Source organism: Bombina bombina, chromosome 3 (assembly GCF_027579735.1).
Source record: "Bombina bombina isolate aBomBom1 chromosome 3, aBomBom1.pri, whole genome shotgun sequence".
In the NCBI taxonomy this organism is placed as follows: Eukaryota; Metazoa; Chordata; class Amphibia; order Anura; family Bombinatoridae; genus Bombina; species Bombina bombina.
Window position 1 is genome coordinate 819172765 of NC_069501.1, and position 16105 is coordinate 819188869.

General features: G+C 36.9%; 1 protein-coding gene across 1 annotated transcript in view; it reads left to right on the forward strand.

The window, feature by feature from the left end:
* The window catches only part of TUBGCP3 (tubulin gamma complex associated protein 3), a 932421-nt gene that overhangs the window by 6124 nt on the left and 910192 nt on the right, over positions 1 to 16105 (forward strand). Inside the window, exons 2-3 of the mRNA XM_053705469.1 lie at positions 13342 to 13449; positions 14610 to 14677. Of these exons, the coding sequence (XP_053561444.1) occupies positions 13342 to 13449; positions 14610 to 14677 (176 nt within the window). The remainder of the gene's footprint in view (positions 1 to 13341; positions 13450 to 14609; positions 14678 to 16105) is intronic.

Genomic DNA, 16105 nt, shown 5'->3' on the forward strand with positions numbered 1-16105 from the left:
GGCTGTTCCAATCAGCCAATAGGTTTGAAGTTCAATCCTATTGGCTGATTGTATCAGCCAATAGGATTTTTTCTACCTTAATTCCGATTGGTTGATAGAATTCTATCAGCCAATCGGAATTGAAGGGACGCCATCTTGGATGACGTCATTTAAAGGAACCTTGAAGAGGATGCTTCGCGTCGGATGTCTTGAAGATGGACCCGCTCCGTGCCGGATGGATGAAGATAGAAGATGCCGTCTGGATGAAGACTTCTGCCCGTCTGGAGGACCAATTCTTCCCGGCTTGGATGAAGACTTCTGCCCGTCTGGAGGACCAATTCTTCCCGGCTTGGATGAAGACTTCTGCCCGTCTGGAGGACCAATTCTTCCCAGCTTCGTTGAGGACTTCAGCCCGGTTGGGTGAAGACTTCTCAAGGTAGGGTGATCTTCAAGGGGTTAGTGTTAGGTTTTATTAAGGGGGGATTGGGTGGGTTTTAGAGTAGGGTTGGTTGTGTGGGTGGTGGGTTTTAATATTGGGGGGGTGGTATTGTACTTTTTTTTTTACAGGTAAAAGCGCTGATTACTTTGGGGCAATGCCACGCAAAAGGCCCTTTTAAGAGCTATTTGTAATTTAGTATCGGGTAGGGCTTTTTATTATTTTGGGTGGCTTTTTTATTTTATTAGGGGGATTAGATTAGGTGTAATTAGTTTAAAAACCTTGTAATTATTTTATTATTTTCTGTAATTTAGTGTTTTTCCCCCCGTACTTTAGATAATTGTATTTAATTGTATTGAATTGTAGTTAATTTAGGGAATTAATTTAATTATAGTGTAGTGTTAGGTGTAATTGTAACTTAGGTTAGGTTTTATTTTACAGGTAAATTTGTCTTTATTTTAACTAGGTAGCTATTAAATAGTTAACTATTTAATAACTGTTGTAGCTAGTTAAAATGCATACAAAGTTGCCTGTAAAATAAAAATAAATCCTAAGCTAGCTACAATGTAACTATTAGTTATATTGTAGCTAGCTTAGGGTTTATTTTATAGGTAACTATTTAGTTTCTAATAGGAATAATGTAGTTAATTGTAGTAATTTTATTTAGATGTATTTAAATTATATTTGTTAGGGGGGGTTAGGGTTAGACTTAGTTTTAGGGGTTAATAACTTTAATATAGTGGCGGCGACATTGGGGGCGGCAGATTAAGGGTTAATAATATAATGTAGCTGTTGGGGGCGGCAGATTAGGGGTTAATAAGTGTAATATTAGGGGTGTTTAGACTCAGGGTTCATGTTAGGGTGTTAGGTGTAAATGTAAATTTTTCTTCCCCATAGGAATCAATGGGACTGCGTTAGGAGCTGAACGCTGCTTTTTTGCAGGTGTTAGGTTTTTTTTCAGCCGGCTCTGCCCCATTGATTCCTATGCACGAGCAAGTTTAGCCAGCTCACCGCTAACGTAAGCAGCGCTGGTATTGAGGTGAGATGTGGAGCTAAATTTTGCTCTCTGCTCACTTTTCTGCGGCTAACGCCGGGTTTGTAAAAACCTGTTATACCAGCGCTGTCTGTAGGTGAGCTGTGAGCATAAACTGCTCGTTAGCACCGCACACCATTACAGACAAAACTCGTAATCTAGCCGAATGTTTTTCTAATCTTCTATTACCCAAGTTTGGTGAGCCTGTGTGAGTTGTAGCCTTCGTTTCCTGTTCTTAGCTGACAAGAGTGGCACCCGGTGTGGTCTTCGGTGTGGTCTTCAGGCTATGTTGTACATACAATTCATATATACAAAAAATGAATGCATGCTAAAAATCGTTATTAAAAAACAATGTTAAAAGATGCCGGCATCAAATTAATTCTCAATTCACATAAACAAATAGCAAAATAGCAAGATACTTATTAAAGATAAATGTAGTGTAAAAACACATGGAAAGTTCAGATCCAAGCACAGTATCTGTGTTTCGTATTAGTGTAGCTCAGAGGACGGTCGTTTAGCGTCTTTCTTAATTATTTGTACTGAGTCTTTATGGTAATAAAGGTGAGTACTCAGAGCATGTGTCTTTGCTGTGCATAGCTGCAAAGTACCAATTAGTGATCTCACAGGCGTCCGGGAACTTTAAAATTACAGATGCAGTGTTCTGATCATCAGAGAAAACGAAAGCATTGGATTTAAATCTGCAGCTTCGATTAAAGAGCAGTGTCAGATGACGCTCACGGGTTATAGGTGCTGAGTAGTGCTAATTCATTGCCCATGATTGTGGAAATATACAGATGGAATTACAAAGTTACTACCCACAAACCTCCTTGGAAACCAGGAGCAGTTTATCTACAGAACCTTTAACGGGACAGTCTACACCTCATCTTAAAGTCTTACCTTAGATCAATCTGCAAATAGTCTCCTGCATCCCTTTCTATATTATAAAGCAGGAACAGTAAAACAGTTATTTTGAAAGGAATATTGTTGCTGCCAAGCTCCACCCACCGATGACATAACTATCTGGGCTGAATCTAAGCACTCTGCTGAATAGCATTGACAGTCTGTTGAATCCAACTAGTGAGCCTTTTGTGATTGGAAGCAATATGCAGCCCAGATTGTGATGTCATTAGTGGGTGGAGCTTGGCAGCCAAACTGGCCAGAAACAATATTAACTTCAAAATAACTGTTTTACTGTTCCTGCAGCATTATATAGAAAGGGTGCAAGAGGCTGTTTGCAGCTTAATCTATTCTAAGGTAAGAATTTTAGATGAATAAGGTGTAGACTGTCCCTTTAAGGATTGACGTTTGTAACATCAATAGCAACACTGTATCAAAGGATATTTGGCAAGCAACAGCCGCCCGTGAATAATCCTATGCGATGTGATGATTGAGGGTCACATGACCAGAAATCTCTGATCACGGACAGACAAGCCGCAAATAACCGATCAAGGATAATAAGGTACTTTGCAGCTGTGCACAGCGAAAACGTATCCTGTCTTTTCTCACCTTTACTACCATAATGACTCAGTACAAATAATTAGGAAAGACGCTAATCGACCAGCCTCTGAGCTACACGAATATGAAACACAGATACTGTGTTTGGATCTGAACTTTCCATGTGTTTTTACACTACCTTTTATCTTAATAAGTATCTTGCTATTTGTTTATGTGAATCGAGACTACTTAATTTGATGCCGGCATCTTTTAACATTGTTTTTTTATAATGATTTTTAGCGTGTATTCATTTTTTTGTATATATGAATTGTATGTACAACATAGCCTCTATATAGGTTTTTAACTCTTAGAGCCTAATAAATTGATATATATATGTGTGTGTGTGTGTGTGTATATATATATATATATATATATATATATATCTATATATATATATATATATATATATATATATATATATATATATATATATATCTATATCTATCTCTTGAGCGCTTACCCTACTTTCATACATACAACTGCTCTTGGAAGGAAAGGTCTTCGGGTTGTGGTTCCTGGTAAATGGGTACATGCCTTTCTTTTTCCAACCCATTTCCTTTGTGGACTACACAGCTTGGGTATTTGTTCCCAACAGTAAGAAATTGTGTAATATCACCAACTTAGAAAGAAAATATAATTTATACTGACCTGAAAATTCCTTTCTTTCTTGTTGGTGAGAGTCCACGAACCCACCCATTTTACTTTGTGGTGACAGTTTTAATTTGCACCTCTTTACCCTACTGTCTCTCTTACTACTTCGTCCTATTCTTAGCTATACATAATACTGGGAGGGTATGGGAAGTAGGAGGGATAGTTAAAACTTTGCTTTGGGGTGTCTTTGCCTTCTCCTGATGGCTCAATGATTATTTTCCAACAGTGAGGAATCGTGGACTCTCACCAACAAGAAAGAAAGGAATTTAATAGGCGAGAATAAATTGTTTCTTTTTCTGTTTAGTCCAATACTTTTTTCCTCTCTTTGCTAGAAGCTTTCTTTTCTCTCTCTAAACACCATCTTAAAAGATAATTCTAATAATCAACAATTAACAGCCTTAGTTTGGTAATTAGTAACTGTTAAATCAAATGATTCACTTGGCAGTGTTCCAGAAAAGACATTGCATTCTATGACTGAGAACATGCATTAGTCCTGCTACTGGATGCCACTTGAGCTCAACATTTCTTGTGCTGCTTTAATTAAAGGGATACAATAGTGCAATAATAAGCAATATAAAATGCTCAAAGACATTTAGATAATTTTAAGTGCTTGTGTGCAACTCTGTGTGGCTTAAACACTTGTGACCTGACTTGTTCGTTCACCCCTGTCACTGACATAATCAATGGTTGCGCAGGACAAATACAGGAGCCATGGTGGTGGGTAATAATACACACAGGTTGTTATGAAATTGGAGTGTGGTTGAAAAGGTTTTTGGCAGCCCAGGGTATTAATAACTAGTCTAACAGTTGGCAGTGTGGGAGTCTCCTCTTTTTTTGTCTCTCTCCTCTATCAACACTTTTAGTAAGCCTTGTGTTATTAAATATTTTAAATATTCCTCACCTCTATAATTCATTATATACCCCAGTTAACCTAAAAACATGCACCTTCCAAACAAGTGAAAAACCACAGGTAAGAGAGAAATAAAGGTAGCACAAAGACAGGTGTATGGCAAATACAAAAAATATCCCAATTTATTTTGTATGATAAGTTCAAAGGGTAGCCTTGACATGTGGGATATATTTCTCCCCATTGGGAGAAGGGCAAGAGCTTTTAATCCCTCCCACCTCCCAACCCTACTCAGTTTGGTCTTGGCCTCCCAGGAGTAAGGTTGACTATAGAGGTGTTCCAGCTACTTGCTTAAGGATTATTTTATGGGAGTTCAGACCAATGTGAAACACATTATCCTGTGACATATTCAGAAAGAATCAAGCAATGGACTTCAAGCACTCTGAATAATGCAGGGGCACAGGAATACCATGTTATGTGCACGGTATCTCCCTATTGGATTTCAGCCGTATATATACCCTCAGGTGGCGTGGGACTTGTCCTTTTAGCCTCCTCCTGTGGAATTAAAGGTATTTCCTCTTATATCCTCTGCTGTACCTGTACAGCACTGGATGGGCTCTCTACTGGATACAGCTACAGACATCTTGCTGGTAAGTTCAGTTAGGAGGGGTGCTTCAGTCTGGTAAGTCATTTCAGAACTTATATAGCCCACAAGCTAGACATAGGTACTTATTTAAATATAGAATAGCTGGGGGTTAAATTTCTTGAATACGTTTCTTTGGGAGTTCTCTTACCCTCAGAACCTCACCAGCAGCCTTTTTGGCTATTATTTTTATCTTCCAAACAATTAAAGGTATGGCTGATTCCTAGGTAACTCCACGGGAGTGAGCACAATTGCATCTATATGGCAAATATGAACTAGCACTGTCTAGCTGTAAAAAAAACCCTTTTAAAATACACTGAGATAAGAGGTGGCATTTAAGGGCTTAGAAATTAGCATATGAGTCTACATAGGTTTAGCTTTCAACAAAGAATACCAATAGAGCAAAGCAAACTTGATGCTAAAAGTAAATTGGAAAGTTGTTGTCATGATTCAGATAGGGTATGCAATTTTAAATTTTGACTAGACTGTCCCTTTAATGATATTTTTTTCTATATGATTACATTTGGTACAAATCTGACTGCAAACTGGTCACATGAGAATGTGCTTAGATCAATACATTGGGCATTATAAGCTTTTTGTTGTATTTTGTGCAAATAAACTAATTTTAAAGTTTTGGAATATATCTTTATTTCCAATTACCTTCAGTTTTGCTTATTGTTTTGCAGTTATGTTTGTACATCTACTTAAAGGGACAGTCAAGTCCAAAACAACTTTCATGATTCAAATAGGGCATGTAATTTGAAGCATCTTTCCAATTTACTTTTATCACCAATGTTGCTTTGTTCTCTTTGTATTCTTAGTTGAAAGCTAAACATAGGAGGTTCATATGCTAATTTCTTAGACCTAGAAGGCTACCTCTGATCTGAATACATTTTGATAGTTTTTCACCACTAGAGGGCATTAGTTTATGTGTGTCATATAGATAACATTAAGCTCATGCACATGAAGTTACCTAGGAGTGAGCCCTGATTGGCTAAAATGCAAGTCTGTCAAAAGAACTTAAATAAGGGGGCAGTTTGCAGAGGGCGCCTCCTAGTATAATACTGTGGTAAAAAATAGGTATATGTAAAGGTGTCTTGAGTAGGTATTATACTCACAAGAGTGGCAGCACCCACTTGTGCTGAGTCAAGCCTACTGGAAAATTTCAGTGTTCCAGCTCACTGCTCCCAGGCCCAAAACCAGATCAAGGACAAGGAATCTGTGAAATGAAATTGCAAGACAAATAGCCTCCTTGTGTGATACTATGATTGTAAACAGAAATACAGATGTCTTGAATAAGTATTATACTCACAAAATGGGCAGCAACCACTTGTGCTGAGTTGAGCCTTCTGAGATCTTACAGTGTCCCAGCTCACTGTTCCCAGGCCAGGGAAAAATAGGCACAGACTCCCAGTATCAGCTCCAGGACAGAAAACTAGCACAGGCTTCCAGAGAATTCAGATACATTTATTAAAAACTCAATAAAAAAAAACTAAGGGTGCAAGACACTCATCCAAAGTGTATGAAAATGAATATAAAACACAGATTGCAATGCGTTTCTCAGCTATACTAGCTGGTTTATGTCTCTCTAAGGTCTATTTCTCAACTCTGTATGCTGTGAAGAAGAGGCATGCTATTTCTGCAGACCAAATTTACAGATTTCAGAAGTACAAAACCAAGAATATAGGAGAGAGATTCCCAATATAATCTTACAGAAATCTCTGGGAGAGCATGTCATTGTGAATACAGTTGCAAGAAAAAGTATGTGAACCCTTTGGAGTGATATGGATTTCTGCACAAATTGGTCATAAAATGTGATCTGATCATCATCTAAGTCACAACAATAGACAATCACAGTCTGCTTAAACTAATAACACACACAGAATGAAATGTTGCCATGTTTTTATTGAACACACCATGTAAACATTCACAGTGCAGGTGGAAAAAGTATGTGAACCCTTGGATTTAATAACTGGTTGAACCTCCTTTGGCAGCAATAACTTCAACCAAGCGTTTCCTGTAGTTGCAGATAAGACGTGCACAACGGTCAGGAGTAATTTTTGACCATTCCTCTTTACAGAACTGTTTCAGTTCAGCAATATTCTTGGGATGTCTGGTGTGAATCGCTTTCTTGAGGTCATGCCACAGCATCTCAATCGGGTTGAGGTCAGGACTCTGACTGGGCCACTTCAGAAGGCGTATTTTCTTCTGTTTAAGCCATTCTGTTGTTTATTTACTTCTATGCTTTGGGTCATTGTCCTGTTGCAACACCCATCTTCTGTTGAGCTTCAGCTGGTAGACAGATGGCCTTAAGTTCTCCTGCAAAATGTCTTGATAAACTTGGGAATTCATTTTTCCTTTGATGATAGCAATCCGTCCAGGCCCTGATGCAGCAAAGCAGCCCCAAACCATGATGCCCCCACCACCATACTTCACAGTTGGGATGAGGTTTTGATGTTGTGGTGCTGTGCCTCTTTTTCACCACACATAGTGTTGTGTGTTTCTTCCAAACAACTCAACTTTTGTTTCATCTGTCCACAGAATATTTTGCCAGTACTGCTGTGGAACATCCATGTGCTCTTGTGCAAACTGTAAACGTGCAGCAATGTTTTGTTTGGACAGCAGTGGCTTCCTCTGTGGTATCCTCCCATGAAATCCATTCTTGTTTAGTGTTTTATGTATTGTAGATTCGCTAACAGGGATGTTAGCATTTGCCAGTGACTTTTGTAAGTCTTTAGCTGACACTCTAGGATTCTTCTTCACCTCATTGAGCAGTCTGCACTGTGCTCTTGCAGTCATCTTTACAGGACGGCCACTTCTAGGGAGAGTAGCAGTGCTGAACTTTCTCCATTTATAGACAATTTGTCTTACTGTGGACTGATGAACAGCAAGGCTTTTGGAGATACTTTTATAACCCTTTCCAGCTTTATTCAAGTCAACAATTCTTAATCGTAGGTCTTCTGAGAGCTATTTTGTGCGAGGCATCATTCACATCAGGCAATGCTTCTTGTGAAAAGCAAACCCAGAACTGGTGTGTGTTTTTTATAGGGCAGGGCATCTGTAACCAACACCTCCAATCTCATCTCATTGATTGGACTCCAGTTGGCTGACATCTCACTCCAATTAGCTCTTGGAGATGTCATTAGTCTAGGAGTTCACATACTTTTTCCACCTGCACTGTGAATGTTTACATGGTGTGTTCAATAAAAACATGGCAACATTTCATTCTTTGTGTGTTATTAGTTTAAGCAGACTGTGATTGTCTATTGTTGTGACTTAGATGATGATCAGATCACATTTTATGACCAATTTGTGCAGAAATCCATATCATTCCAAAGGGTTCACATACTTTTTCTTGCAACTGTAGATTAAAGGAACAGGAAACCCAAAAAGTTTCTGTCAAGTTTACTTCTAATATTTAATTTGCTTAATTATCTTGTTATCCTTTGTTGGAGAAACATCAATGCATTATTGGGAGCACTGGGAGAGCCAATAACATGAGACATATGTGCAGCCACCAATCAGCTGCTCCTTAGTCTACCTAGGTATCCTTTTAATTAAATAAACGGTGAACAAAAATAAATTGGGCAACAGAACTAAATTGGAGAGTTGTTTAAAAACACATATTCTATCTGAATCATGAAAGAATAATTTTGTGTTTTATGTCCCTTTAATGGAATTAATTTACCAAAAAAAAAAGATTTTGCAGCCACGAATATCTACATAATAAAAAAGCAAATCCTTATTTCAGGATCAGTAACCTTTAAGATTGCAATGTATCGTAAATAGAATCTATCTTTAGATAGATTTTTTTTCTCTCAAAAAGCAGAAAGCATTTAACCCCCCCCCCAAAAAAAATAAACAAACCCTATTTAAATAATAATAATAATCATAATGATAATCATAATAAAAACAACCTGATTTTAAATTTTAAAAAATCAGATAAAAATTGTTTTTTCTTTTTTCTTTTTAGCCACCCTGGTTTTAGTATATACACAGCAAATTAGAACCAATCCGCCACAATTAGCTATAACAATATTCATTATCAAACCATTCTGAAAATAAATGTCCATCATGGTTCCAACTTCTAAATGTAAATCTGTATAGTATATGTTAAAAAAAAAATTAGTACAAATACCATTTAACCTAGATTAAAAAAAAAAAAAATCTAAAAAATGTAAAAATAAATAAAACTTGTAATAGAAAAAAGAATGAAAATAAAAAGTGTATCAGTCAGTGTAATAAATAGGAAAACTGAAGATTTATACCAAACATTTAAAGAGGTATTTATATCAAACTTTACATAAAAAACAAACGCCTAGATTTAGAGTTTTGTCGGTAAAGACCCGCGGTGCTAACGCTGCTTTTTTTTCCCAGCGCACCCTTAAGACAATGCTGGTATTTAGAGTTGTCTGAGTGGCTGCGTTAGGCTCAGAAAAGGGAGCGTTGAGCATAATTTACCTTCCCTTCAACTCTCAATACCAGCGTCGCCTACGGTAGCGGTAAGCTGGAAAAACATGCTCGCGCACGATATCCCCATAAGATACAATGGGGCTGAGCTGGCTGAAAAAAAAACCCTGCAAAAAAGCAGCGTTCAGCTCCTAGCGCAGCCCCATTGTTTCCTATGGGGAAACACTCTCTAAGTCTACACCTAACATGAAGCCGGAGTCTAAACACCCCTAACCTTACACTTATTAACCCCTAATCTGCCGCCCCCGCTATCTCTGACACCTGCATTATACTATTAACCCCTAATCTCTGGACACTGCCGCCACCTACATTATAGCTATGAACCCCTAATCTACTGCCCCTAACATCGCCGACACCTATATTATATTTATTACCCCCTAATCTGCCCCCCCAAGGTCGCCGCCACCTACCTACACTTATTAACCCCTAATCTGCCGACCGGACCGTGCCGCCACTATAATGTATTAACCCCTAAACCGCCGAACTCCCGCAACGCAAACACTATAATTTTTATTAACCCCTAATCTGCCCTCCATAACATCGCCGCCACCTATCTACAATTATTAACCCCTAATCTCCTGCCCCCAACGTCGCCACTACTATAATAAAGTTATTAACCCCTAAACCTAACTCTAACCCTAACACCCCCCTAAGTTAAATATAATTTTAATTAAACGAAATAATATTCCTATAATTAAATAAATTATTCCTATTTAAAACTAAATACTTACCTATAAAATAAACCCTAATATAGCTACAATATAACTAATAATTACATTGTAGCTATTTTAGGATTTATATTTATTTTACAGGCAACTTTTTATTTATTTTAACTAGGTACAATAGCTATTAAATAGTTAATAACTATTTAATAGCTACCTAGTTAAAATAAGTACAAAATTACCTGTAAAATAAATCCTAACCTAAGTTACAAATACACCTAACACTACACTATAATTAAATTAATTAAATAAATTACCTACAATTAGCTAAACTAAAATACAATTAAATAAACTAAACTATAATACAAAACAAACAAACCCTAAATTACAAAAAAATAAAAAAATATTACAAGAAGTTTAAACTAATTACACCTAATCTAAGCCCCCTAATAAAATAAAAAAGCCCCCCAAAATAAAAAAAAATGCCCTACCCTATTCTAAATTACAAAAGTAATCAGCTCTTTTACCAGCCCTTAAAAGGGCTTTTTGCGGGGCATTGCCCCAAAGTAATCAGCTCTTTTACCTGTAAAAAAAAAATACAACCCCCCCCAACATTAAAACCCACCATCCCTTAAAAAAACCTAACGCTAACCCCCTGAAGATCTCCCTACCTTGAGTCGTCTTCACCCAACCGGGCCGAAATCTTCATCCAAGGTGCGCAGAGGAGTTCCTTCATCCGGTAGAAGTCTTCATCCATGCGGCGTCTTCAATCTTCATCTATTCGGAGCGGAGCCATCTTCCAAGGAGCCGACGCGGAGCCATCCTCTTCATCCGGGGTCTTCTAACACAGTGACGGTACCTTTAAGTGACATCATCCAAGATGGCGTCCCTTCAATTCCGATTGGCTGATAGGATTCTATCAGCCAATCGGAATTAAGGTAGGAAAAATCTGATTGGCTGATGCAATCAGCCAATCAGATTGAAGTTGAATCCGATTGGCTGATGCAATCAGCCAATCGTATTGAGCTCGCCTTCTATTGGCTGATTGGAACAGCCAATAGAATGCAAGCTCAATATGATTGGTTGATTGGATCAGCCAATCGGAATTGAAGGGACGCCATCTTGGATGACGTCACTTAAAGGTATTGTCATTTGTGTTAGAAGACTCCAGATGAAGAGGATGGCTCCGCGTTGGCTCTTTGGAAGATGGCTCCGCTCTGGATGGATGAAGATTGAAGACGCCGCCTGGATGAAGACTTCTACCGGATGAAGGAACTCCTCTGCGCACCTTGGATGAAGATTTCGGCCCGGTTGGGTGAAGACGTCTCAAGGTAGGGAGATCTTCAGGGGGTTTGGGTGGGTTAGAGTAGGGGTATGTGGGTGGTGGGTTTTAATGTTGGGGGGGGGGTTGTATTTTTTTTTTACGGGTAAAAGAGCTGATTACTTTGGGGCAATGCCCCGCAAAAAGCCCTTTTAAGGGCTGGTAAAAGAGCTGTTTACTTTTGTAATTTAGAATATGGTAGGGCATTTTTTTATTTTGGGGGGCTTTTTTATTTTATTAGGGGGCTTAGATTAGGTGTAATTAGTTTAAACTTCTTGTAATATTTTTTTATTTTTTGTAGTTTAGTGGGTTTTTTTTGTATTATAGATTAGTTTATTTAATTTTATTTTAGTTTAGCTAATTGTAGGTAATTTATTTAATTAATTTGATAGTGTAGTGTTATTTGTATTTGTAACTTAGGTTAGGATTTATTTTACAGGTAATTTTGTACTTATTTTAACTAGGTAGCTATTAAATAGTTAACTATTTAATAGCTATTGTACCTAGTTAAAATAAATACAAAGTTGCCTGTAAAATAAATATAAATCCTAAAATAGCTACAATGTAATTATTAGTTATATTGTAGCTGTATTAGGGTTTATTTTATAGGTAAGTATTTAGTTTTAAATAGGAATAATTTATTTAATAATAGTAAATTAATTTAGTTTAAAATTATATTTAACTTAGGGGGGGTGTTAGGGTTAGAGTTAGGTTTAGGGGTTAATAACTTTACTATAGTAGTGGCGACGTTGTGGGCGGGAGATTAGGGGTTAATAATTGTAGGTAGGTGGTGGCGATGTTAGGGAGGGCAGATTAGAGGTTAATAAAATTTATTATAGTGTTTGCGAGGTGGGAGTGCGGCGGTTTAGGGGTTAATACATTTGTTATAGTGGCGGCGAGGTCCGGTTGGCAGATTAGGGGTTAATAAGTGTAGTTAGGTAGCGGCGATTTGGGGGGGCAGATTAGGGGTTAATAAATATAATATAGGTGTCGGTGATGTTAGGGGCAGCAGATTAGGGGTTCATAGCTATAATGTAGGTGGCGGCGGTGTCCGGCCGGCAGATTAGGGGTTAAATTTTTTTATTAGAGGGTTTGCGATGTGGGGGGGGCCTCGGTTTAGGGGTACATAGGTAGTTTATGGGTGTTAGTGTACTTTGTAGCACAGTAGTTAAGAGCTTTATGTTCCGGCGTTAGCCCAGAAAGCTCTTAACTACTGACTTTTTTGGCGGTAGGAGTCTTGTCGGTGGAGGTTCTTCCAAGACTCCAAATACCAGCGTTAGGCAAAACCCATTGAAAATATAGGATACGCAATTGTTGTAAGGGATCTGCGGTAGTCTGGAGTCACGGAAAGAAAGTGAGCGGTAGACCCGTTCCTGCCTGACTCTAAATACCAGCGGGCGTTAAAAAGCAGCGTTAGGACCCCTTAACGCTGCTTTTGACGGGCTAACGCCAAACTCTAAATCTAGGCCAAAGTGTTTAAATTTGTAGAGGCATTCGGCTTATTTACAAAGTAACCTCTAAGTTTCCTCCTTGCCAATCCTTATTAATCTTATATAGTCCCCCAAATTTGTAACCCTGACACCAATTATTCCCAAAGTTATATGATTTGTTTTCCATACAATAATGCAATAAAAATAAAGTTTTTGTTGTCTACTGTACCTTTTTTATTTATTTATTCTGTTGAAAGTTCTGCTCATTGAGTAAATTTCTAACAATTTATGGTTGTTATTTTTACTAATAATAATAATGATAATTTGTGCTGTTTTTGACACAGGAATGTGATTTTAAATATTTTTGTCTTTTAGCTGATGTGGCCCAGCAGTTTCAATATGCGGTGAGAGTGATTGGGAGTAATTTTGCGCCAACTGTTGAAAGAGATGAATTTCTTGTTGCTGAAAAAATCAAGAAAGAATGTAAGCATTTTAAAACTTGCTTATCTGTAATTTATGGATAAACCTGATATCTACTTATTTATTTATGAACATCTGATAGAATTTTGTGAAGATTCATACGTTCTAAAAAACATTGTATAGATAAATACTAGGGATGCACCGAAATTTCGGCCGCAGAAAGTTTCGGCCGAAAATGGCATTTTTGGCTATTTCGGTTTTTGGTTTTTTTGCCTGTTATTTTCGGTAAAATTATTGTGTAGCATGTTTCAAATTTGATGCTAGCCTAGAGCTGCTGTTTAAGTTTTTTACTTGACTTACTGTTCTGCATATAATGAGTTTTCTAGGTCTATACTTTATTTGGATAATTGGTAAAAAAAACCTGTTAAATATTATTCTGTTATATAGAACTAAATGAAAAATAATACAGTATATTGATATTTATAATTGTTTTAAGTAGGGATGCACCAAATTTTTGGTCGCAGAAACATTTTGGCATTTTTTTGCCTGTTTTTTTTTTTTTTTTTTCTTGGTAAAATTATTGTGTAGCATATTATTGTTTTAAGATATTTTTGTCCAATTTTAGTGTGTTACTTTCAATAAAAGTGTGGGCTTTTTTTTATTGGCTCTAATTATGCAAAAAAAAACTAAAAAAAAATAATTTGAAAAAATAAATTTTCGGTATTAGTTTCGGTTTTCGGCCAAGTGCATCCCGGATTTTCGGATTCGGTTTCGGTCCAGAATTTCCATTTCGGTGCATCACTAATAAATACTTTTTCTGTACAACAAGATCTGTGATATATCCTTATATTCTTTATACCTTCTTAATCACACTGTAAAAATATAAATGTTTGTACATTTGTAAAAATATTAATCTTTGTACATTAGTCTTTCTTTTTCTTGTTTGTTTATTCCTGTTAAGTCCATTAGCAGATGTCAAAAGGGAATACTAATAAACTATATAATATTTGCACACTATATAGTTTAAATTAATCTGGAGATTAGGGATAAGATTATATCCTTGTGGCAATACTACTTTTCTTCTGCAGACGGTTTTTCCTCAATTCAGGCTTTAATGTTGAGCACTGTTCTAATTTGTGTGTTTGTTTTTTTTTAAAAAAAATATGAACCTTCTAGAAGTGTAGAAAGATTTTTTTTTTTCTTACTGTGTTTTACTTTGGCAGTTGTGAAACAGAGGAGAGAAGCCGATGGTGCTCTGTTTTCTGAACTTCACAGAAAGCTTCAGTCACAGGTAAGTGTCAATCCAAATTACAGCCCGTAGGTTACAGTCGGACCCCCAAGAATTTTTGTGAGGCCTTTTGCCTCTGAGCAGAAAACACAGTAATTTGTTATTGGAAAATAAGTTCCTACGTCTCATTAGATAATTTAGCGTATTTGTAACACATGTTCTAAATTTGAGTAAAGTGTATAGCTTAATAAAATTTGTTAAAGGGACAGTCAAGTCCAAAATAAATTTTCATGATTTATATAGGGCATGTAATTTTTAATAACTTTCCAATTTACTTTTATCACCACTTTTGCTTTGTTCTCTTGGTATTCTTAGTTGAAAGCTAAACCTAGGAGGTACATGTGCTAATTTCTTAGACCTTGAAGGTCGCCTCTTATCTGAATGCTTTTTGACAGTTTTCACCACTAGAGGGTGTTAGTTCATGTGTGTCATATAGATAACATTGTGCTCACAGACGTGAAGTTACCTAGTAGTCAGCACTGATTGGCTAAAATGCAAGTCTGTCAAAAAACTGAAATAAGTGGTCAGTTTGCAGAGACTTAGATACAAGGTAATCACAGAGGTAAAAAGTGTATTAATATCTGTGTTGGTTATGCAAAACTGGGGAAGGGGTAATAAAGGGCTTATCTATCTTTTAAAACAATAAAAATTCTGGTGTAGACTGTCCCTTTAATGGTAACATTTCTTATGTATTTTTTTTTAAATAAAAAAATGTTCATAAATTTATTTTGATGCATGATTGTTTGCATAAGTGATTATAATGCAATGTAGCCTTTGCCAATCCCACCATTAGTACCTATCTCTCCCTGAGCTTTCCATGCTGTGTTTGTAACAGGTTTCACATTTTCTGAGTTTTTCATTTCACACAGAGTAAGAGTTATCTTGTAACATATTGGAGAAAGTTCTCAGAAATATAGCTCTCAATATTTTTTTCTTATATTTAATGGAAGATAATTGGCAATACTATACTAGTATTGTACAGTCTGAGCATACTAGTGCACAACAATTTGAAATAATTAGCTTTAATAAAAAGCTGGTATACCTGCAGATTGTCACCACATGCCATAATCTCAGAGCTTTCAAGAGTGTTGATTGTTTGGTATGCTTCATGTACTAGTTGGGCTGTAAACCAAACTAAGGTGCCAAGAGCATACTTACAAATCAGTGACTAAGGTTACTTTTAAATCTACACCTTAGACTGTTTTAGATGTGCTGATCTCATGTTTACAAAGCTGTTTTGTTTTTAAACACTCTGACTCTGTCATCCCCAGAGTCTATAGAAGTGTCTTACAGTCCAGGGCTCAACAAATTGGTTGATACTCAAAGAGCTACACCTGAAGCACACTTGGAACAGTGATTTACCAAACCCCAACATGGGCAATCAATGGTTAAATTACTACTTCATAGTACATTGCTGTTGTTATTTAACTC